This window comes from Balaenoptera borealis (assembly GCF_965194805.1).
Source record: "Balaenoptera borealis genome assembly, chromosome: 5".
Classification (NCBI taxonomy): domain Eukaryota; kingdom Metazoa; phylum Chordata; class Mammalia; order Artiodactyla; family Balaenopteridae; genus Balaenoptera; species Balaenoptera borealis.
In genome coordinates this window covers 45,784,572-45,811,045 of record NC_138862.1, presented here as the reverse complement: position 1 = coordinate 45,811,045, position 26,474 = coordinate 45,784,572, and the positions used below count along the sequence as shown (strand labels likewise).

General features: G+C 35.1%; 1 protein-coding gene and 1 long non-coding RNA gene across 2 annotated transcripts in view; one reads left to right on the top strand and one right to left on the bottom strand.

Annotated features, from left to right (window-relative positions):
- Positions 1–26,474, bottom strand: part of EPHA6 (EPH receptor A6) — an 851,091-nt gene that overhangs the window by 116,862 nt on the left and 707,755 nt on the right. Inside the window, exons 14-15 of the mRNA XM_082392247.1 lie at positions 22,257–22,318; positions 1,025–1,234 (exon numbers count right to left, since the gene is read on the bottom strand). Of these exons, the coding sequence (XP_082248373.1) occupies positions 1,025–1,234; positions 22,257–22,318 (272 nt within the window). The remainder of the gene's footprint in view (positions 1–1,024; positions 1,235–22,256; positions 22,319–26,474) is intronic.
- The window catches only part of LOC309628833, a 35,038-nt gene continuing 9,779 nt past the window's right edge, over positions 1,216–26,474 (top strand). Inside the window, exon 1 of the long non-coding RNA XR_014244735.1 lies at positions 1,216–26,469. This is a non-coding gene — a long non-coding RNA (uncharacterized lncRNA). The remainder of the gene's footprint in view (positions 26,470–26,474) is intronic.

The following is a 26,474-nucleotide window of genomic DNA, read 5'->3' as shown; positions in this document are numbered from 1 at the left end:
TACTCTCCTTAGAACTATTTCATTGTTGGAGAAATTAGTGAAAATATCATCAATACATTAATGTAGAGGATTTTTACAAAGCAAACATAGTAAGGGTATAACATGTTTTAGTCATAATATTAAACTTGTATCCATTCTAGAGCAGTTGAATACAGTGAGGTTTCAAAAAACATCTCATAGAAAATGAAATAAAAGATAACTAAATAAAAGATTTGCCTCTTTTAAAATAATGTGTAATGTCAGAATAAGAGACGAGAATAAAAACATCTTGAATAGTTTTACTGACTCATTTTTCATGGAAGCTGAAATGAGTCAATGGTGAGCGTTCTGTTTTAAAAATAACAGACTAGTATAATTTTACAAATTATTAGCTTTTTGACAGCTTGAGACTTAACTCCTTGAAACAATAACCAAAGAGATCAGTGGAATGAATTGGTTCATGAGTTAAGTTGAGATCATATTATTGACAGATGATAGTTTGGGTCTCAAGTGTTAGCCTTCTACTCCTGCTCGCATTTCCCCCAAGTCCCATTCAAAAGAAGGTGAGAATGTATTTATATATCTCCAGAGAAACCTACATTGTTCATTTTTAAGTATGATCAGACGTTCCATAACATTTGCTGTGAGAAAAAAATTTTCATTTCCTAACCACTGGCTCTTCACCATCACTGACTTAATTGATTGCACCATTGGCCTGTACAGAACTCCATTTAAAGGAGATAATTATTGAAGCATCAAAAACACTCAGGCAAAGGCAGATTTTTTGTGAGGGCAGTAATGACATGGATCTCAAGCATGATGTTAAAGTCCCCACAGAGTGGAAAGAAAGGAAACGGTTAAGTGTCAATTCTTTTTTAAACCAGGCACTCAGATAAAACAAATACTTCTCAATTAGATAATGATGTTAAATTGGGAAAATGACAAATGAGAGCAGAAAATTAGAAAACAAAACCAGAATTACTCTAATAACATTAAAAGTAATAAAAGGAAACAAACTATATGGGAAAAGGATGTATAAACTTACAGTTGTTGTATAAGCAGCTTCTGGATCATCTTCCAGCACTCGGGAGAGACCAAAATCAGAAACTTTGCATACTAAGTTGCTGTTGACCAATATATTCCTAGCTGCTAGATCTCGGTGAACATAACCCATATCAGAAAGGTACTTCATTCCTGATGCAATGCCTCGGAGCATACCAACCAACTGGATGACTGTGAAGTGGCCATCATGTTTCTGAAAGAGAATCACAGATATTTACATTGATTTATTTTATTGTAGTGCGTGTGCATGCATGCATGTGTGCCTGTTTGTGTAGGTGTGTGTGGTGTACTAAATGAAATTCTTGAATTTATTTTACTGGATCCAATGAATGTAAGTATCAAGTTTATTGATCATTGACTGTGTTCATAACAAAAGATAAAAATTTGTTGGAGATTTAAAGGAAAGGAAAATCTAGCTTGAAGTGATGAAGGAGGGAAAAGAAAGAAGAGAATCAACCAAATTAACTTCCAGAAAAAATGATTTCAAAAACTTTAAGTAACAAAAGGGAACTAAAATCGAGTAAGATAGTAGCAAAGACTTCCAAGAAAAAAGAATTCACTTTCCTACTTTCCGTAGTAGTGAGCTCCCAAGGCAGTAAAACCTAGGATGTGATGAAAGCTGTGTGACTGCTGGAAATATGGTGAAAAATGATCAACGAAAAAGAAAAATTTATCGCATAAACGAGTTTAGGAAAGTTGCAGGAGAATGGAAAAAAAAACCCCACATGCAAACAGAAAATAACTAGATTGTCCCAATCTTTCCTTATACAGTTGACTCTGAAACAACACGGGTTTGAACTGTGAAGGTCCACTTATACCTGGAGTTTTTTCAATAAATACACAGTTGGCCTTCCTCATCTGCGGGTTCCACCAGCTGGCCGATAGTGTACAGTACTATGTTTACAGTCCTGGGTTGGTTGTATCCGAGGATGCAGAATCCACGGATACACAGGGTTCGCTATGGAACTTGAGCATCTGCGTGTTTTTGTATCTGAGGCAGGTCTTGGAACCAATCCCCCGCGGATACCCAGGGAAAACAATATAGAGCAAAGATAAAGAAAGGTGTTGGCAATTGACTGAAACCAGGACTATTTTATTATAGTTCCCAGTGGGAAAATTAAAAGAAGTATGAATAACAAGCCAGGCACAGCACTGGTATGTAGTAATCAATCCCTTGACTATTTATGCCTCTCACCTTGATTTAAAAAAATATTTTTAACTGAAGTATAATTGATTTACAATATTGTGTTAGTTTCAGGTGTACAGCATAGTGATTTAGTATTTTTGCAAATTATACTCCAGTATAGGTTATTACAAGATGATGGGTATACAGTATATCCTTGTTGCTTATCTATTTTATAAATAGTAATCTGTATATATTAATCCCATACCCTTAATTTGTCCCTCGCCCCTACACTCTCCCCATTGGTAACCACAAATTTGTTTTCTAAATAAAAATAATATATTTTTTTAAAAAGTAAAAAAAAATCCAGTTGTCATTCATACAAGATGTGTGCACCAATAAGACCAGATACAAGTAGTACAACAGTACAAATGTAGGGAAAATGAATATAAAAATAATTTAAGTTTGAAAAATAATGCATATTGTTCTACTTAGTTATTTGGAGATTGTTGTCATTAATGGGGTTATTGAGAAACATGAGATTATCAAGTTGGTTTTAAACATCAGGTAACATTTACTTATGAATGATATTAAAAATGAATATCTATTAAGAGACTAGAGGACTATATTACCTTATACAGTGTGATAAAGGCATACATAAGAGTATCTCAAAATTTGCAAAGTTAAAGCAGTTTTCATGGATATATGATTTAAAACTATAGAGTAGCTTAAACACAGTGATATTTGACCATATCACAGTGACATGGTCTCCTATACAATGATGATTCATCAGTCAGTTAAATAAATAAACTTATATTACAAACGGAATAAACTTCATCTTACTTTATCAACATACGTCCCTGATAGCTCTCTGATAATATCTCCCAACTCAAGTGCAGAGTAAGGAAAATAACACTCTTTTAAAAGAAACATTCTACAGCAAGAGTATCCATTTAAGCAGGCTCTTCTGTATAATTAATGTATAAAAGATAACCTAGCAAAGAAAATCTTTGGTGTTATTAGCTCTTTATGTTTCCCATCCATCTTCTTAGACAGTGCACAATTAGATGAAATCTGCCTCTTCTGTCATGTACCCTACCTACCTCTCCTCTATTAGGAATCTCAAAGCCTTTGAAAGCATAAATTCTTTTGGACTAGAAAGGATTACACTAATTTTAAAGAGATGGTTCTTTTATGTATTAGTAAGTGAAGTTGTCTGGTATCACAGTTCTTGTCAAGGCAGAATTTCTGTATAGTAGGAAATGTTAATGGACGATCTGAACACTAAAGAGTGCCTCAGTTTCCTTATCTGTACAATGAGAATAGTATAACCTAACTCAGAATTGTAGTGAGAATCACATACAAAACACATAGCACAGCCCATCATTTATTTTAATAATAGTCATTATTTAATAAAAACTTATAATCATATGTAGTTTTTGTCATTTTAATATTAATCAGAAAATTCTCCACTCACTTTCCTGAAAAATCAGTTGGCAACAGAAACTCCTACGTTATAAAGAGAAATAGTTACTTAACACCAGGTTGAAATTTAACTTCCTATCTTGTTCTGAGGGTGGCACAAAGCACCAAGTTATTTCTTTAAAAAAAAAAAAGACTATTTTTTGGAACACTTTGCTTTGAACACTTAGGTTCAAAGCAAAATTAAGAGGAAGGTACAGAGATTTCCCATATACCTTCTGCCCCCCACACATGCATAGCCTCCCCACACGATTATCAACATCCTTCACTGGAATGGTACATTTGTTACAATTGGTGAATCTGCAATGACAAATCATAATCGCCTGAAGTCCATGGTTTGAACATTAGGATTCATTCTTGGTGTTGTACATTTTATGGGTTTGGACAAATGTATAATAACATGTACTCACCATTATGTTATCACATACTGTTTATGTATAGTACCGTATATCAATAACATAGTATTTTCACTACTCTAAAATGCCTCTGTGTTCCACCTATTTATCACCCCTGCCACCCCCCTCCCCTGGCAACCACTTATGTTTTCATGGTCTCATAGTTTTGTCTTTTCCAGAATGCCATATGGTTGGAAGCAGTATGCAGCCTTTTTAGATTGGCTTCTTTCACTTAGTTATATGCATTTAAGATTCCTCTATGTCTTTTCATGGCTTGAGAGCTCATTATTTTTAGTGGTGAATAATATTCCATTGTCTTTATGTACAGTTTATTTACCCATATACTTACTGAAGGACATCTTGGTTGCTTCTAAGTTTTGGCAATTATAAATAAAGCTGCTGCAAACATCTCTGTTTATAGACTGTTTATAGCAGTTTATATAGCTGCAGGCTTTTATGTGGACATAAGTTTTTGACTCCTTTGGCTAAATATCAAGGAGGGCAAGCAATAGCTGGATCATATGGAAAGAGTATGTTTAGTTTTTGTAAGAAACTGCCTAACTGTCTTCCAATGTGGCTGTACCATTTTGCATTCCCACCAGCAATGAAGGAGAGTTCCTGTTGCTCCACATCCTCACCAACATTTGGTGTTGTCAGTGTTACTGATTTTGGCCATTCTGATAAGAGCACAGTGGTATCTCATTTTAATTTTCATTTCCCTGATGACATAGGACGTGGAGAATCTTCATGTCCTTATTTGCTAACTGTATATCTTCTGTTGTGAGGTTTCTGTTAAGGTGTTTGGCCTTTTCTTTTTCTTTCTATTGTCTTTTATTTCCTTTTAGCTTGCTTTTAAAAAAACTGAAGTATGGTTGATTTAAAATATTATATTAGTTTCAGGTATACAATGTAGTAATTCAATATTTTTATAGATTACACATACAAAGTTGTTATAAATATTGACTATGTTTCCTGTGCTGTACATTATACCCTTGTAACTTATTTATTTTATACCTAGCAGTTTGACCCATTTTTTAATTGGGTTGTTGATTTTTAATAGTTTTTGTATATTTTGGATAACAATCCTTTATCAGCTGTGTCTTTTGAAAATAGTTTCCCCAGTCTGTGGCTCCTCATTCTCTTGACATTATCTTTTACAGAATAGAAGTTTGAAATTTTAATGAAGTCCAGCTTATCAATTATTCCTTTCTTGCATTGTGTCTTTGGTGTTGTATCTAAAAAGTCATTGCCATATCCAATGTTGTCTAGGTTTTCTCCTATATTATCTTCTAGTAGTTTAATGATTTTGTGATTCACATTTAGATTTGTGATTTATTTTGAGTTAATTTTCGTGAAGGGTGTAAGGTTCTGTGTCTAGATTCATTTTTTTTTTTTTTTTTTTTTGCATGTGGATGTCCAGCTGTTCCAGTGCCATCTGTTGAAAAGACTATTTTTTCTCCATGGTATTACTTTTGCTCCTATGTCAAAGACCAGTTGACTATGTTCATTGTAGTCTCTCTATTCTGTTCTATTGATCCATCTGTCTATTCTTTCACTTGTACCACACTGTCTTGATTACTATAGCTTTATAATAAGTCTTGAAGTTGAGTTGTGTCAGTCCCCAACTTTAATCTTCTTCAGTACTATGTTAGCCATTCTGGGTCTTCTGTCTCTAAACTTTAGAATCAGTTGGTTAATATCATAAAATAACTTACTGGGATTTTGATTGGGATTTTATTGAAATTGTAGATCAACTTGGGAAGAACTACATCTTAATAATATTGAATCTTCCTATCCACGAACATGGAATATTTCTCCATTTATTTAGTTCTTTGATTTCATAACAGTTTTGTAGTTTTCCTCATTTAGATCTTAGACATACTTTGTTAGATTTACACCTAAGTATTTCACTTGTGGGGTGCTAATGTAAATGGTATTGTTTTTAATCTCAAATTCCACTTGCTCGTTACCGGTATGTAAGAAAGTAAATGACTTCTGTATATTAACCTTGTATCCTACAACCTTGTTATAATTGCTTATGAGTCTAGGCGTTTTTGTCAATTCTTTCAGATTTTCTACATAGATGACATGTCATCTGCAAATAAAGACTATATTCCAACTCCTCCTCCCCCAACTTCTTGTCTTACTGCATTAGGTAGTACTTCCAGTACGATATTGAAAAGAAGTAATGAGAGTGTACATCCTTGCTTGTTCCTGATCTTAGTGGGACAGCTTTAAGTTTTTCACCATTAGTATGATGTTAGCTGTAGGTTTTTTGTTACACAGTCTTTATCAAGTTTTGGACATTCTTCTCTATTCCTACTTTACTGAGAGTTTTTATCAGGAGTTGGCATTGGATTGTGTCAAATGCTTTTTTTCACCTATTGCTCTGATCATGTGATTTTTCTTTTTTAGCCATTTGATATGATGGGTAACAATTGATTTTGGAAAGTTAAACCAGTCTTGCATACTGAGGTAAATCCCACTTGGTTGTGAGGTATAATTCCTTTTTACAATGTTGGCTCTGATTTGCTAAAATTTTGCTCCAAGTTTTTTCTTAACAGCTTTATTGAGATATAATTCACATACCATATAATTTATGTTTTTAAAGTATACAATGTAATCATTTTTAGTGTATTCACAGAGTTGTGTAACCATCACCATAATCAATTTTAGAACTTTTTCATCATTCCCCCCCAAAACCCTACATTAACTAGCAGTTACTCCCCATCTCCCCCAACTCCCTCCACCATTCATAGGCAACTACTAATCAACTTTCTATCAACTACTAATCAACTTTTTATCTCTATCTCTTGCCTATTTTAGGTATTTCATATAAATGGAATTATACAATGTGTGGTCTTTTTTGACTGTCTTCTTTCACTTATTATAATGTTTCAAGGTTCATTCATGTTGTAGCATGTATCAGTATTTTAGTATTTTTAATGAAGAAAAATATTTTATTAATTTTGTTTATCTATTCATCAGTGACAGACATTAGAGTTACTTCCACTTTTTGGTTATTATGCAAGATATATATATATATATATATGTTTCTTTTTTTGTTACACTGTTTTGTGTGTGTGTGTGTGAGAGAGAGAACTTTTAAGTTCTACTCTCTTAGCAAATTTCAATCATACAATTCAGTGTTAGCAACTATAGTCACCATGTTATACACTATATCCTCAGAACTTATTCATCATATAACTGATAGTTTGTACCCTTTTTACAAACCTTTGCCTATTTTCCCAACTACCCCCCCCCCAACCCCGCCTGCTGGCAACCAGTTTTCTACTCTCTGTTTCTATGAGTTCAACTTTTTTTTTGATTCCACATGTAAATGATACCATGCAGTATTTATCTTTCTCTGACTTATTTCACTCAGCATAATGTCCCCCAGCCTCATCCACATTGTGCTAAATGGCAGGGCTTTCTTATTTTTTTAAGGCTGAATAATATTTCATTATATATATTCCAAATTTTCTTAATCCATTCACCAACAGACACTTAGGTTGTTTTCATACCTTGGCTGTTGTGAATAATGTTGCAGTGAACATGGGAGTAGATATCTCTTCAAGATAATAGTTTAGTTTCCTTTGGATATATATCCAGAAGTGAGATTGCTGGATTATATGATAGTTCTATTTATAATTTATAATTTCTTGAGGAATCTCCATACTGTTTTTCATAATGGTAGTACCAGTTTACATTCCAACCAACGTTGTACAAGGGTTCCCTTTTCTCCACAACCTTGCCAGCATTTTTACTCTTGTCTTTTAGATAACAGACATCCTTACAGGTGTGAGGTGATATTTCATTGTGGTTTTGATTTGCATTTCCCTTATGATTAGTGATGCTGAGCATCTTTTCATCTAACTGTTGTTGGCCATTTGTATGTCTTCTTTGGAAAAATGTCTATTTAGGTCCTTTGCCCATTTAAAAATTGGATTTTTTTTTTTTTTGTTATTGAGTTGTATAAATTCCTTGTACATTTCGGATATGAACCCCTTATTGGATATACGGTTTGCCAATGTTTTCTCCCATTTCATGAGAGAAACCCATATATGCATGGGTTTATTTCTGGGCTCTCTATTCTGTTCCATTGATCTATGTGTTTATTTTTATGTCAATACCATACTGTTTGATTACTATAGCTCTGTAAATAGGTTAAAATCAGGAGTGTGATGCTTCCAGGTTTGTTCTTCTTTCTGAGGACTGCATTGGCTATTTGGGGTCTGTTTACAGTTTTCAGTGTAAGATCTTTCACCTCCTTGGGTAAATTTATTTCTAAGTATTTTCTTCTTTTTTGATAAAACTGTAAATGGGTTTTCTTCATTTCTCTTTCTGATAGTCATTGTTAGTGTATAGAGATGAAACTGATTTCTGTATATTGAGTTTGTATCCTGCAACTTTACTGAATTCATTTATTAGTTCTAAAAGTTTTTCTTTGGTGGAGTCTTTAGGGTTTGGTATATATAATATCATGTTATCTGCAAATACAGACAGTTTTTTTTTTTTCCTTCCAATTTGGATGCCTTTTACTTTTTTTATTTCTTGCCTAATTGCTCTGGCTAGGACTCCAATACTATGTTGAATAAAAGTGGCAAGAGTGGGCATCCTTGTCTTGTTCCTGATCTTAGAGGAAAAGCTTTCAGCTTTTCACTCTTGAGTATGATGTTAGCTGTGGGTTTGTCATATATGACCTTTATTATGTTGAGGTTCATTCCCTTTATTCTCATTTTGTTTAGCTTTTTTTTAATAATAAATGATATAGAATTTTGTCAAATGCTTTTTCTGCATCTATTGAGATGATCATATGATTTTTATCCTTCATTTTGTTAATGTGGTGTATCACATTGATTGAATTGTGGATGTTGATCATCCTTGCATCCCAGGCATAAATCCCACTTGATCATGTGTATCATCCTTTTGATATACTGTTGAGTTCAGTTTCATAATTTTTTGTTGAGGATTTTTGCATCTATGTTCATCAAGGATATTGGCCTGTAGTTTTTTTGTTTGTTTGTTTTTTGTTTTACCTCCTGTAGTGTCCTTGGATGGCTTTGTTATTAGGGTAATGCTGGCCTTATAGAATGAGTTTGGGAGTGCTCCCTCTTTTTCTATTTTATGCAAGTTATTTTAAAATTATTTTAACTATCCTTATCACCAACATTTGAAGAGATGTGAATTAATTGCTTTCATATCAGCAACATAGCAATCATGGTTCTAATAATGATACATTGCACCATGAAAAAATGAGATTTTGGTGTTTGAAAAGAATATAAACTACTTTCTCCATTTTCTATGATGGGTCTATGCAATGTAGTATATTTATTTCTAATTCACATGGCCAAGACCTTTCTCATGGGTCCATAAGGTCAAAACTATTTTTTATAAGAGAACTAAGACATGCATCTGCCTTTTTTTCACTTTGTTGATATTTTCACTAGTGGTACAAAACTCTGGTGGGTAAAAGTTCAGGAGTCTTAACACAAATCAAGGTAATAGCACCAAATTAACCTATACTAGTATTCTCATATTCGTCTCTGCTACATGAACAACAAGAACAAAAATAGTCTTATATAAGAATGTACTTGGTGAAGCAGTAAAACTCATTGATTTTGTTAAATGTTGATCCTTGATTACACATTCTCAGGATGAACATCTGTGGGGCATAGAAGAAAACAGGATTGGGCAGAAACAGAAGTTAAAAAATAGTAGTGCATTCACAACATAGGCCTTGGAATATCCCATGGAATGTTCTGGATCTGGAGTAACTCTTCAGAGTTGGTCTAAATTGAGGAAAAGGGTCTGGGCCCTTATATTCCCACATCAATTAATTATTGGAGGCAGGCTACCCCTGTAAAGGTGTCATGGCTTTGGGTGAGATGGCTTTTTCTAGCCAAAACCATTTTCCAGAAAGGGGCTCAGCTAAGAATTATCAGCTTCCAAATTTCCGGAGACCATAGGAATAAGGGAGTTGACCCTAAGAGTTCTCCCCAATAAAGTTCCTTCATGCAAATATTCTTTTAAGAATCTGCTTCCCAGGGAACCCAACCTGTGACAATTTATCTATCTATCTATCTATCTATCTATCTATCTATCTATCTATCTATCTATCTATCTGCTGTTTACAAAATGTGTACTTGATTAAAGAGAATCTCCCAAAACAGTTGTATATTCTTTTGGGAACTCATAAACCTCAATTGTTGCCACAGTCTTATAGGGAAAAAATATCTAACATTCCTTAAACACTATACACCAATCGCAGTTATAAGCTCATTAGAGGTATTATCTCATTTAATCCTTGAAACAACTCTGCTATAAGGGTAGTTACTGTCTACATCTTATAGATGGTCAAACTTAAGGAGAAACAGATTTAATAACCTAGTAGATAGTGAAGTCAGGATTTGAATCCAGGTAGTCTAATTCCAGAGCTTGTATTACTAATTGGAGTTACCTGGAAAATTGTTGGTCCCAAGTGTGCCATAATGACCCAGTCTGGGCTAGTTTAGGCAGCGTAATTTAGCTTAATAAAGCAAGGTATGAAAGAGCTCTTAGACCATTAAACCAAAATAAACAAAGAACAATCCACATAAACCAACAAATGAGGATCTATTTATCCATGACTGGCTGAAAGGAATAACCCCGCTTATTTATACATGAGGTATAGCAAAAATCTGTTTCTCTAAAAGTGATGCAACTCTCTCCTTCAAACGAAATCTATATTCCTTTTTCTAGTCCTTGTCAACATAAGCCTCCTCAAGTGTAGTTCAGGATATATTGGTTTTCTTGAATATGGTGGATGGTTAATAGATAGTGACTGAATTAAATAACCTTTGATACTATCTTGTAGTGCACTGGTTGCTACTACTACATTATTCCTATTGCCTTGTATAAAAAAGAATGTTTTCTTTTTTTTAAGGTGGGATGCTGGTTTTCTTCCTTTTATGTAGCCGTTCTATCACAGCATCCACTATACTGCCATGCCTTGTGTCAGCACTCAGTAAATACTAATTCAAGTTGAATTGAATTGTTTATGAGGGGAGGAGAAAAATGTGAGAGTGCTGAGATTTAATATATTTGGGCTGCCTTCTAGAGATTAATCAAAAAGAAACTATGAATTTTTAAATGACATACGGTTTTTTTTCCCAGGAAGGCAGATTCAAATAAAAGAGAGCGAATGTGGCATATTTACACACTGCATCTCAGAGCTTAGTAGCTGGAATTCAGTTTGTCTTCATTCTTCTTTTTCTTTGCTTTCTCAGACCGACTGTTAAGAAACATGGAGCTTAACCTCTAAGTGACAGAGAGGGTGAGCCTGATTGGAAGGTGGTTTCCGAAAGCTTCACATAATAATATCTGCTACCTCTGACAACTGCAGAGCTCCACACAACCTCCTCTCAGGCCCTGGAGCACAACATCTCCCAGATCTGAGCAGTCACTGGCATGTCACATTGTCTCCACAGTAATGAAAGCTCTGGACGATGGTTTTCAAAACCCTACCTTGTGGGTTGTGCCCCACAGACACTTTAAGCCTCTCAGTGTCCATTCATCCTAGGGTGAGCTCAAGTACTTAGTCTGTGCTTAGTGCAAATGTGCTATGTTGTCCTGAAGTCATCATATTATTGTCTAACAACGTTTCTTTTTTATTTTTAAGGATTTATTTACTATTTATTTATTTTATTTATTTTTGGCTGCGTCAGGTCTTAGTTGCGGCTCATGGTCTCTTTGTTGCAGCGCGCGGACTTCTCTCTAGTTGTGGCGTGCGGGTTTTTTCTTCTCTAGTTGTGGCACGCAGGCTCCAGGGTGCATGGGCTCTGTAGTTGTGGTGCGTGGGCTCCACAGCATGTGGGCTCTGTAGTTTGCGGCACACAGGCTCTCTAGTTGAGGCTCGCGAGCTCAGAAGTTGTGGCGCGCGGGCTCAGTTGCCCCACGGCATGTGGGATCTTAGTTCCCTGACCAGGGATCACATCTGCGTTCCCTGCATTGGAAGGCGGATTCTTTACCACTGGGCCGCCAGGGAAGTCCCACAACGTTTTTTTTTAAAAAACAAATATAGTCAATGTTTTGAAAATACAAATATCACCCTGTCAATCATTTGCTTAAAATCCTTCAAAGACCTTCAAAGACAGAATAAAGTATAGTATTCAATACAAAGACATGACCTTTGCTGAAAGAATGAACTTGGGGTTTCAGCAAGGACCTCCAGGAGATGTGATGCTTATCATGAAAAACTTAGGTGGCAAAAGACTAGAAGGGCATTCCTGGAAGAGGCAACCGCAAAAGCAAAGCATATTAGACAATAAATAACATGTTGTAGGGGTGAATTAAACACCAAAAAATTGAATCAGAATAGGATGTGAGACTAGATATAAAAGGGTGGCATGGTGGTTGCCAGGGGCTGCGGGCGAGGGGGGATACGGGGAGTTACTCATCAATGGGCATAAAGTTTTAGTTAAGCAAGATGAATAAGCTCTAGAGAGCTGCTGTACAACACTGTACCTATAGTGAACAATACTATATTGTACACTTAAAAATTTGTCAAGAGAGTAGATCTCACGTCAAGTATAATTACCAGAATAAAATAAAATGAAAAAAAAAATTTATTTGGATTCACAAGTTCATGTAAAAAATGCAAACTCATCTAGGGGAATTAAAATAGTATTTGTGAATCACATATTAGTATGAATTAGTCTAACTTTATATCCAGCTGAGATCTGTGGCAATGAGAGAATGGCAGCTTAGATTAGGGTGGGGTGAAGGTCCAGGTTACAGGTGATTCTATGAAGTGGAAAAAGGCCTACTCTGGGGATGAGAGGAGAAGCCTGGGGAAGGTGTGTTACCACATGGAATTAAAAACAATAAAAGTTGAATATCTGAGGACCTGGGAAGAGGATATGAAGGGGTGGATGCCACAGAAAAATGGCATTTAAAACTTTTTTGCCCAAGACAAGGCATGTAGAGGGGGAGGAAAACACACTCTTTCTTTTTTTGAAGGAAACTACAGGCCCCCTTCCATATTGAAAGTTACATCCTTTAGCTGTAGTCTGTGTTAAAGAGGCTTTTATGGCTCTGCCTAGGGACTTAAGCAGAAGCTCTAAAAGAAATATTTATGGGAAAATGCATTCTGAGTTCTCAACCATTGATTTATAAGTGACTTTGCAGAAAACAGTCCTTGGAGGATTACTTCTACAACTTAAGCTTAAAGTTAAAATTCAGTTTTTATATGTTTCTAAATCAGTGAGTTGACCATGCTATGACTTTTAAAAATGTTCCTGAATTAGAAAAAGAAACAGCTAAGGTTATATATAGATTTGAAAAGACCAGATCATTCGATCATTCTGGTTTTAAAATAACCACTGAACAAATAAGAGTCAGTATCTCCTTTTTACTCAAGTCTTGGTTCTTGTGGCCTCCCCAGTTGAAAATCTTATTATAATTTCCCGTAGAATATTTATTAAATCCTTCAAGGCTTTATTCTTTTGTAGAATCATGGATTTGGACTTAAGCTAGGCAGAGTTATATTTTTATTTATAGAAGGGAGAGGTCACCAAGAGTGGAATCAGAAATTTCAATCATTAGGACACTAAAAATGTCATTTCTAATACACCTAAAAAATTTAGGAAGAAAAGTGAATATGGATTTGTGAAACATGGCAGTTGGATTTCAAATTATATTTTAAGACCTTAAAGTGAACATGAATATATAATATAGCTTTAACTTACAAAGCTTTCTACTGAATTTGATTTTTTTTTTTTTTTTTTGCTTAGGTTTATATAAAGATAAACTACAATAGCTACTGTGTGCTGCACTTAAATAAAGTCAAGAAAATTTAAACTTTTTTTGTTTGGCATCTGGGGCAGGGTGTCACAGAGTGCCAAGATCCTGATGAAGCATCATTAGAGTGCTTCGGAATTACTGGGAAAGTTTTCGCAAAATATATCTGCTTGGGTATGCATGTGTATTTTGTAAAATCTCGGTAGGATGGCAACTGATTTCCAGCCATGGTTGAGAACCACAAGTTTTGAGTCTAAACCTAAAATCTAAATCTAAATCTAAATCTAAATCTAAATCTAAATCTAAATCTAAATCTAAATCTAGTTTTGTAAATCTAAAATCTCCTGTATGGTCCAAATGAGGGGTTAGGAACGACTACAGAGGAGTGCAGGAAAATGCATGGAACTTCTCTGTATATCACTATAGTTATAAATTACATACCAATTAAAAAATTTCAGTGTAAAACCTTCTATGAAAAACTAGAATGAATAGGAATATTAGAAAATACAATTTCATGGTACCAGGTGCTACAAGTGACACAGCACACATTTACAGTACCAAAATGTTTAAAGGCTATTGTAAATTGATGCTCTAACTCCTAATTTAAGCATAAAAAGTTCAGCCATTTATATGCTTTGTTCCAACTACACTATGCTTTCATATATTTGGATGTTTATTGTCACATTATTTTTAGAATAGTCTTTGGCATTAAGCTGGCACAGGCGTGATAGTAATAACATTCATCGACATGAAGTTTCACATATTTTCTTCTGAAAAACATGTAATTAAAGGGATGTAATTCAACTGTGACTTTTATGGTTTAAAAACAGATATTGGTGGATAAACGTAATTCACTTTTTTTCCACTATTGAATATAAAATGAACGTGATGTGGTTTAATTGTGCTCTTATACCCCAGCACAAACATAACTACACAAAACACAATTTACAAGAAAAGTGTGCTAATAAAACACAGCTCTCATTATTAATATATAAGTAGCATAAGGTAAAATGCCATCTTTACTAGATTTATAATTTGAGTACATAAATATTTAAAAGATCCCTTTAATTTTTTAAATTAATATTTGCTTTGCATTTGTTCAAGGAAAATCTTCAAATGACACACATTGCTTTTGAAATGCTGATATGCACTTATATGTATTATTTAAATACTCATATTTGTGAGGTATATCCAGATTTTTTTTAATGGTGAAAATTAAAAATATTTTTAGCCACTAGAAAAAACAGACCAAGAAGTAACAGAAAAACAATTTTAAAACTCTTAGTGACATCTTCTGAAATATATTATAATAATAATAGATAACATTATGGAGACCTTAATATGTGCCAGACATTATCTAGGAGTTTTAGGTCTATTAGTTATTCACTACAATAAAGTCACAATGATTATAGGAAGTAGTTATTGCCTATTCTTGACCTTGTTTTGTGGACGCCAGGCATCCTTGAATATTCTCTTTTGCTTAAACGCTTTATCCAAACCCCCAGCAAATCCCATTGGCTCTATGTTCAAAATACATCACAGAATCTACCATTTTCCATTAGCTCAACCGCAACTATCCTAATCCTAGCCACCATCATCTCCTTACCTGGCTTATTGCAAAAGCCTCCTGATTTCCCTGCATCCATCTGTACCTCACTGTAGTCTCTTCTCAATACAACAACCAGAGCAATCCTTTTAAAACATAATCAGATTATGTTGTGCCTCTCCTCCAAACCCTACAATGGCTTTCTGTCTTACCCAGAGAAAACTCAAAGTCATTTCAGTGGCCTACAAGATCCTATCTCAGTGGTTTTCCAACCTGGATGCATACTGGACTCAAATGAGGGAACTTTTAATAAATATTGATGCATGTGTCCCACCCCAAGAAATTCTGCTTTAATTCATGTGGGGTGCAGTCTGGAACCTGGGATTGTTAAAAGCTCTCTAAACTGAATGATTATAATGTGCAGCCAAGGTTGAGAACCATTTCCCTCTAAGATTTGATCCCCTTTCTGCCTCCATCCACTCTCTGACTTCAGCTCCTACTGTCCTTCCCCTTGCATACTCCATTCTAGCCATAATGATAGGGTGACTGCTATATTTTATCATCCCTACTGCAGAGTAAAAGGGTCATTATTAATAATTATGAAGAGATAATAGGCATGACTTAGCACTGATCTAGGAAAAACAAGCATATAGTCATTGAGCATGAAGACTTAATTTGCTGTTCTACAGGTATAAAGTGCTCCCACCTCAGGGCACTGGCACTTTCTGTTTTTACTCTCTGGGTTCTTTTCCCCCTGGTACCCACTTGGTTTGTTCCCTCACCTTCTTCCCATCTTTACTCACATGCTTCTTTTCAGTGAGACCTTCCCTGTCCACTCAACTTAATATCGAAACCCAATCTCACTTCCACTTCTACTTCTCCCGTTTTATTCTTCTCTACTGTCTGATGTACCATATACTTTGTTGAATTCTTTATTTCTCTTCCCACTAGATTTTTAATTTCTATTTTGATTGCTTCTGTATTCCAAGCTCCAGAATAGTGCCTGGCCTACTATAGTTTGTCAACACATATGTGTGCAAAAAATAAATGAGTGATGAATGATTTATCAGCCGTTTAACACTGGGCCAGTTACCTAATTTGCTTTGCATCAGTTTCCTCACTGGAAAAGAGGGGATAATAGTAACACCTACCTCATAACGTGGTTGTAAGCACTAGGTGTTTACCTAGTGCTTACCATGCTTAAGGCATGGGATTGGAATAATGCCTGACTCAGAGAGAGCACACATAAATGTTAGCTACATTAGTTAATTAAAGATACTCATCTTCATTTTTACTTTAGCTACTGACTCCTAGACCACACCTGAAAATTGTCATCCCTGAAATTACCTCACTTCAGAAATCCTAAATGTCAATCTAGGGTGTTGGTAAACTGACTCTCTGAAGAAAAATAAAGCAAACAAGCTCTGATGTGTAGCATTTGCCAATTTCTGTGGTGTAAATACTCCCATCATGGCCAATTTCAAGTGACAACCTATTTAACAACCAGCTCCCCAAATTCCTGACTATTTAATCAACATCTCTTACAAGCTGGTACGATCTGGCTCGAACAAACCACTGCCAATATCCTACTTTCTGGCCGCGTTCTTTTCCTTAGCTCTCCCACCTTCAGACACAGCTATACTTGCTCTTCTACCTAATAAAGACTTCCAGCCCATAACGGCCTAACGGCTTCTTTATTTCTAGCCTAATGGCCTCTTTATTGCCTCCTTTGTCTAACCTGGCTTCACTGGTTGCTTACTTGAACTACCATCCCAATTCCCCTGTAGTACTCTTGTTCTATTGTACCTGTTCTACAAACAACAGCCTCTTTTATCTCCAGTCTTACATTGCGGAGGGGAGCAGTCAATTGTTCCTGCAGGAAATCACAGAAGTATGCACACCACTGCCAAAACACTCATGTTCTCCAGCATCACCTGGAAGTCAGCAGAACTAGTTAATCATTTTATTTTCTCTAGGACCAAAGATGGGGACTGACAGGAGTGGAGGAAGAGTGCCTGTAACGAATACGAATTATTGAGCCAGCGGTCCAGAAGATCCTCCTCCTGGCCACTTACATTGCATACCATTAAAATCCCTGGTAAAGACTTTTAGCTGGTTACCCTTGCAGGGGTCCTGAAAGATCTGTGTTCCTGGAGTAGAACCTGATCCTGATGGTCCTTTTTTTTTTTTTTTTTTTTCTCATCAGCAATTTATCTTTTGAACTTCAGCAATTACTCTAAGCATTCACCTTCAATGAAGATTTGTCCTCAAACTCCCACATAAACTTTCCTCCTACTTTGCATAGAAATACAATAGCATGAGGTATCATTTTCTTAAATTTAATGCATGTTCCTCGTAAATCCCTCTAGATCCACAACACACAGCTCCTTCAAGTCTTGGAAAATGTGGAGGCTTCTGCTACTCAAAGTTAATCCTTCACCAGGGTCCTTGATTTTGTACCTTCCCATCTCCTGAGATATTTTGCCTTACCAGTTTAACAGTATTTTCTTTGATTTCCTAGCCCTCAGTGTATAAATTGTCTAAACTATTTTCTATCTTAAAAAATACCCTTGATTTTTCTTTTGGTCTACTAGCATCTGATTTACCTCTTGCCTTGCCATCTCACCCACTTTTCCCCTAAAAATTGGTCTCCACCTGCCAATTCTATTTATATTTCGGTCTCATTTTGCCCTCTACAGTCTGGCTTCTGCCTGGGACCAACCCATTAAAAGTTCTCTTGTTGAGATCTTGGAGGGCCTCTTAAGTGCTAAATGCCATAGATGTCTAGTCTCTGCCTTAGTCATAGATATCATATAGATGTCATAGTCTCTGTCTTCCAGAATTTCTCTGCTGCACTTAATACAACTGCTTGTTTGCTCCTGCCTGAAATGCTCTCTTCTCTTAGGTTTGGGATGGCATGGCCTCCTCTCCCTCCTTGCTTGTCTTTCGCCTCTCGTGGATGGAGATGCCATCCATGCCGCTTCCTCAGGTTGGTATGCCACAGAGTTCCAACCTTGTTCAATTCCTTTCCTTTGTCTAACTTTTCTTCCTGGAAAATATCACGGTTTGGGTTTAATAACCACTTTTATTCTACCAACTCCCAAATCTTTAACTTTAGTCAAGATTTTCCTGTTGAGTTTCAGATATATCTTTCTAATTTTGTCTGGACACTTTCACCGCATGTTCCATAGGCATCTCAAAGGTAACAAGACCCAAATTAAACTCATCATCTTCTCCCAATTACCAGCCCATCCTTTTCCTCCTCTGTATCTTTATCTCAGTTGGTAGCACTACCTTCCACATATTCCTCTTGCCCTCAAACATCCTTTCCTGAGTGTGCTTTTGGCTATGGTTTCCTTACTCAATCTGATTCTGTTGGCAGTTTCCTTACACAACCTGATTCTGTTTGCTTTTGTCTTTACTAATTTCTCCAATTTTTTTCTTGTTATTATTTCTGAATGACACTTTCTCGCTTGCTTATGTGATTGTGCTTTATAAGTAATGTATGTATATCTTTTTCTCTTATGTCAAAGGTTTTGAGATGGGAGCAGGAGGTTGCAGCATGAACACAATACACCCTCTTGAACTGAAACCAGTGGTGTTGTATTTTTGTATAACTGAGTTTTGTGCTATAATAAACAAATCCACATTCAACAAATGTTATAAAATAAAGGAATAAATTGTTTGTGCTTGACACATGATATCTCGAATTTTTAAAGTAATTTATAACTAGTTTTATTTGGATTGCTAGTTAATATTGCTATAAAAATGGAGGTCCAAAGATTTAGGGATAAGCAGTTGCCAGGTAAGTGCCGCCACAAAAAGTGTTGATGAAATCCATATGTATAGATGGAGAGAGACTGTACAGGGATAATGGTCAAGACTGCATTCATTCATACTAGTGTATTTCCTTGGAAAGGTTAAGAAAACCTGCACATCAGTGAGGTCATATCTTCTGGGCAGTTAGCCTGATGCTCTGCTTGCTAAGTCAGGTTGCATTTTATTTTAAAATTTAAAACACATACATACTTATATACCTACCCACTCCCCTTTTCCACACGTACGTGCACATATACACACACATACACACTTACACACAAACATACTTACTTAACCACGCCACCCTCTCCCTGCTAATATATATCCGGAGGAATGTCCACAAGGATCCAAACAGTAGATTTATGAATTTGGTGCAATATCACAGCCAGCCAACCACTGCCGCTGGCACTAGATTGTAATCTTGTACTTCGTTTGCTACCACTCCGTCATATAAAACAGTGAATTGAAGTGATTTTCAAGTAGTGTGGGAGACCGAGGGAAATCTTTTCCGGCTCCAGTAAGCACAGAACGCTATTAATGTGCCATGGATGGCTCCCCTACTGTGCCGTGCACTTAGCCACTTCCTCCTCTCTGTGCTAACAGAAGCTGCGATTATCAAATTCTAAAGCAGGAGTTTGAAAAATGACTTCGTTTTTCAGAATTTGTGGGATATATATATTTATATATTTTATTTCTGCTTGCCGTGGGGAGTTGAATATCTGCTATTGACATAAAGTTTATAAAGCACTTTGAGCTTCTGGGATATAAGAGATACAATTACAAAGAAAGTAAGAATCCTATAGAAGAGTAAAAAGGGAGTATTGGCCCTATGTTTTTTTTATCCCATTCATATGATTTCTATTTTAATAGAAATTCTATGTGAGGAGGGGTCCCAAGATCCCATGGGGAGATGGTAGTGGACTTATAAGAAGTAATAAGTAATTTAATAAAAAGATAGAATTCAAAGTGTATGAGAACATGGCTTTTGGATTCAGAGACTTGAGTTTCAGTCCTCTCTCCACCCTTTACAATGTGTCAGGCATTATTCTATATGCTTTACAATAATCAACTCAATCCTTATAACAATTGTACGAGGTGGATACAGTTAATATTCCCACTTTACAGATGAGTAAACAGAGGCACGGAGAAGTTAGTCACTTGCTCAAGTCATAAGGTCACACAGCAGCAGAGCCAAGATGAACTGAGATAATATATGTTAAGATTCTCATAGTATTAGTAGTGGTAGCCACCATTATTTGAACATTTATTCTTTCCCAGATTGTATTGTGACTAACCTACATGGTGCATAAGAGCTGAAAAATATTAGTTTTTAAATCTTAGGTCATGAAACATACCACTTATAAACATGTAGTAGGATGTTTATAAGTAAATATTTTACTTATAACATATTATCTTTTCTTTATAACATGTTTTAATTGATTGATGATTCAGCAGGATAAAAAGTATATCTGAAGCTAACATCTCTCTCCTAATTTGCTTGTGGCAGTCATTTGATCCATTTTTCAGCAGCAATTTAAATGAGCATCTGTTACATTATTTGCCATTATATTCAGCTCTAGGATATAGTGGATAAAAAGTCCTATCTGAAGCGCCATTAGATAATAAGTCATTTTGATATGTAGCTGATAAAAATGAGTTTCTGGATAAACATAATGGAAGGGCATAAGTATATATGCATTTCAAGTATCATAGGTCGTCCTGAAAAATTATCCTAAAGTAATTTAGCACATTTACAGGGGAAATGGATACAAGCTATAAAATAACATTCTGAGAATGGCTACAGAAAAGAACAAATAGTTCACATCCCTAAACACCTATGAATTTCATTTTGCCTTAAAGAGTGTACTTGGTTGAGGGTATGCATTCTGTGAAGAGTACTGCTCGATAATAACTCGACAATTTTGCTGAATTCAGCTTCTGGCATTGAATCTGGACACCAAGTCCAGTCACAGTATAAATATACTATCACTGCTAATATTGAGAGCAGTTGGAAGAAGAGGGCATGGAATCAAGAAAAATAAATGAAAATGAGATCAAGGGAGAGAGGTAAGATGCACACAGAACTTGTCCAAATAACACTGAGCAAAAAATGAAGTGAAGAAAGAATGCTTGAGATTGTTTATTCCCATAAAAAATGAAGAAAAACATATAACACATTTCAAATAGCAGAAGTCCAGTCATTTTATAAGTAAGAAAATTGGCTATGTCTCTGTAGGTAAATATATATTAAGGAATACAGTGACATGCACATATGTGACCTCTGCTGGGGATGCAAAATACTCCAGTGACTTTTAAAATATTTCTGTTTTTTCCACTATCAATGAATATTTTTGTAGCATACATTGGCTTTTTAAATGTTAAAAATATTATAAACACATTTTGAATTATAACTTCATGGTACCTTCTCAGCTGTGTTATTCTGTACCACTATATAAAACAAATGATTTTTGTATATACCATACTTTCAAGGATAAGTCACTTAAAAAGAGTGCTTTAAAAATTTTTGTTCTAAAGTAAATCTCAGCCAGAGTTTCATTTTTTCTCTTTTTGTTTTCTAAATAGTCAGCCAATGAAATTAAGAAGGACAAAGCTGATAAAATCCATTTTCTGATATGAACTTGAGTTATTATTGGTAAATATATATCAATTTAAAGGGTTCAGCATTATAGATAATGCATAAAGTATCCTACTAAATAGTTAAATGTGATAAAGCAAAATGAAACTCAGTTGCTTCACACAGGCTATGTGAAGCTACTGAATTTCATTTAATCTCTTTCTTCATAACATCATTTGAAATATGTATATATTAATATGGCAAGTGAATTTATAGGAGAAATCAATGATATTATCATGTGTATATATTCCCCCCACCCTCTTAGTAACACTCTAATGTATCACAGTATCAGAGAAACACATCCTAGAGAAAATCCTGCTATTCTTCATGGAAAAATCCATGAATAGCATTATGCAAAAATTAATTTATGATAAATGTTTTAAATCTAGAACTCAGAATAGCTTATTTAAATGCCATCAGAAAAGAACACCTCACCCGTAGAAAGGAGTCTAGGGATCCATTCTCCATATATTCCACCACAATCATTACTGGTCTGCCTGCAAAGAGAGCAAGAGAACACACGAGAATTACAGCAATTACAGATATATGTGCTGCAGTTAGAGATTTCCAGCTGTGGCAGCTAAATTATTTGTATTTTATTAATAGGAACTTCATTTTCCAACATGCTTCTATAAACACATTAAACATACACATTTCTCCATTTCTTTATAGCATGATTTCCTTTGAGTTCATAAAAAGAACACGGATTACAATATGAATTACTAAGTAATTAAGCATTTCCTTTTCTAAAGCCCTGCAATCACTTGTTCAGATTATGCTCTTTTTGTCCTGAGCTTTTCCTTAAAAGGCAATCAACAAGCTAAAGTCAGGGTTTAAGCAGTTACTGTAGCTGCTTTGGCAGTTGTGGTACTTCTCCTCCAGTGATGCAGTAATTATGGCTGAATTACATTAGACCAGGCATTTCTGAAATATTCTTAAGGCAAAGCAGAAAGGAGAAATTCATGAATTCTCTTTAAGAAATCATAAACCATCAGTCATAGTCTACTTTTAAGGGCTTTTAAGTAGAAAAAGTCAGTAGATTGATGAATGCTACAAAGTTGGTGAGACCTGTAGTAGTTCTTGATCATCTCTTTATTGGACATAGATTAGATCAACAGAACAATGAAGGCAGTACATGAAAAATAAGTAACTCTGATTTCATAGTCTAGTGCAGAAGCTAAAATCAGAAACTGAACATCATTTATTTCTTTTTTATCATATCTATTTGCAATTGCTACAGTTCCCAATACACCTCTATTAGGTAGAATATTTGACATAAGTAACTGATTTGTTCCAAAGAAAAGAATCTATTTGTTCTGCTCAATTGCCCGATTTTAAAAGATAAAGTCATTTTAGGGAGGGAAAATGATATTTACCTGAAATAAACATGTATGACATATTTACTTTTTACTTCTATACTTCTCGCTTCTCATTGGAATTTTTAGCAATTCAATCTGCACTGTGCACAGAGTTTTTCCTCATGAGCACAAAGAATATCTGAAAAGAAATTATGTGCACCAATGACGGAAATATTAGATCTCATATTGTAATTCATGTCCCTTTTATGAACCCAAAGCCTTGAGGGTTACAAAGGGTGACTGGAACAAATTAGTACAAAGTCTGCAAATACTAGATTTTATACTTGAATCTGTATTTTAAAGAAAGATGTGCTAAAGGTTAAATGTAGCAATAAAGTTCCCAATTTATCATGCATAGATTTAGAACCCAAAGAAGTTTTCCATTTTGGCAAATTTCTATTATGTTCCTAAAAGTCATTAATTTCACCCAAATACAGATTAAAAAAAACTATATCAGAAAATATTGAGGTCAAATGAACTGTCAGCCCTACTGTAGGCAGGGATCTAGAAGATCCGGGTTTTCAATCTGAAAGTTTGTCATGAAATCTTTTATTTGGCCATGGGTTTCAGAGAGCTTGGAGACAGGAGCTTGATGCAAATGCTTGGTTAGCAAGGTAGGGAAAAATAAAAATTATGAGTCCACTATTCCAGTTTGAATGATAATGGATTATGGATGTTAAGGGGAAAATTTGGGTTATTTCAATGACTGCCCAGGTTCTTTCATAATCACACCTTTTCAATCTATCTTGACCATTGCTGTCAGAGAAACATATTTAGTTTTCTAAAAATATATTTTAAAATATATTAAAAAAAAACCCTGACATTCCCTAGGAATACTATTATTATCCCTGTTACACAGATAGAGAAATTGAGGCATAGTAAATTAAACTACTTGCCCCAAATCAAATAGCTACTAAGTAGCTGTATCAAGCAGTCTGTCTCAGAGTTTAAGCTCTTAACCTTTATGCCAAAGGTGCCTCTCAGAGATGATTTATAGATCAGAACTGTGAGACCCATGCTGTTAGACAATCCTCTCCAGTGATGGACCTCTTCTCTCCTAACTAACCTTATCATCTACTGCCTCATCAACTGTCATTATCACCTATACTTATTCAATCCTGTCTCCTTCTGCCTTTCCTTTTGGTATTCCCCTGCCAGGATTATCTCACAACTTGCTTCTTTCCCTAATCACACTCACATCTCCCTAGAATTTATACACTGCACCTCCTCCATGAAAGTCTCCCACAGCCATTTCCTATGGTTGCACTCCCATCACATCTATTGTCTGCATTATGAAATGTGTGTCTGGTTTTGTATTAGGTTGTTTTTTTCCCTCACCTTCCCACAGATGCTTTGTATCCCCATTCACTGGGTTTCTCAAGGTCATCTCCCATAGAGCTGAGCAGAGTAGGTGCTTCATAGAAACAAGTTGATTTTTCTCATCAGTTTCACAATTCCTAAGAGAGTAACACTGAAGTACTTCAGCAAGATTCTAATCTATGTGAATACTTTGAAATTAGTGCTATCTGTATCTCCTTGGGAGATACTTTATACAATCTTAAAATTCATCAGTGACAAGTTTCATCTTCTCATTGAAGATAATAAAGAGTCAAATGAAGACTCCCCCCGTTTCTTGCAAATTAAAACTTTCACACCTGAGCTCTGAGTCTTTTGTATTTTGTTCAGTAGCATCATTTGAAAGCAAGTGTTATTAAACTAAGAAGTTGTTTTTTTTGGAATATCGCTGGTATCTAACCTGTAATTTGTTTCCTAGTGGTTTTCTACAGGGAAGTTAGATACGCTGTGAAGATTACAAGCTTACAGTCCATGATTACATTTTATAGTCAAGAAAGTAGATAAGTATGAGGGAAATTATGAAAGGATGATATTCTTCAAATATGTGGTTAGGTGTGAGAAGTCTATTGGTAACAGTGCTTTTTCTGCATTATTTTTAAATATGTAAAAATTATATATTGCATTTTTGCTCTTAGAAAATACATTTGGATGTGATTCTCTTTTTTTTTTTTTATATTTTCAAAATATTTCAGCTTATTTCCATTTTTACTGTTTTAGCCAGTTACCCTAAGTGCCTCATGTCACAGGATTCGCTTAGTATTTGCATTGTACTGGAATCAACGGACAGGCTCCAGGATTCTTAAATGTTAGTCAAGTCTCAAAATCCCCAGATCTTTTTTAGAAGCCTCATCAGTTGAAGAGATCTTAAAAAATACTTTTACAAGTCACACAAAAAGTGAAGTTCTTTGGTTTTCCTTCATGAATAGCCCAGAAATTGTTATGGATATTTTAAACTGCATTAGAATCAAGATTCGATAAGAAATCACTTATATTCTGAACGCAATGGATCACAAAATGCCATATCATCTTTTTCTGTTATAGAGAACAATAATTTTCTTTAACTGGGACTTTTATAGGCTATTAACAAAAGAATCTTTTTCAAATTTGCAGCTTCTCAATACTTATGATGATTTTGATATAGGTATTGAGAAACCAGATAATGATAAGGCTATTCTTGTGTTGTTGTTAAAGGAAACAAAAGACAGGTATTCTTTAAATGTTCCAGGGAAATTCTGGGGAAAATATTTTGTGAGTGAAACAGTTGCCCACCTTTTTTTGGCCTCAGAGAAGACTCTGAAAGGAGATGACAGACTCAACATTTTCACGTAAGTAATTAGTTTGTGCTGGATGTAGTGTTTTGTATCAGTTTGGCAATTTCTAATGTGTAGTCAGTAATATCAAGAATCCAAACAAATCTCAACAACCCCAAAACTCTATCACAGATTTAAATCAATCTAGTTTATTTAATGTTATAACACGTCTATATTTTGTCTAATAGGTAACAAAATTTATGGTAATACTTTGGATTGACAGGTTGCCTGTATTTTCTTCCTCCCAAGTTGTAATTCAGGACTTCTTGAGCCAGTTATTTAATTTATTTCTACTCCCTGTTTCTGCTGTACTGATAGTGAACTATAATTATAATCTCAAATGGATTTCATAATAAATGAAATAGTTTTCTTATCCCTCTAAGGCATTCAAGAGATATGGATGACACAAATTTATATATTAAATAATTATTTTGATTCACAAGAACTAAAATTGGAGGATTGTTTTCCTCTTAACACTGTTGCCCGATGATTATCAGATCACGTCCCAAATGAATCTTATTCTCAGTGAATTCAAATACAAACTTAAAAAGATTTCCCTTGAACCTTCTTTTCCTCCTCTATTTCTGTTTTGGTTAAGACACCACCATCCATCTTATTACCCAGGTTTG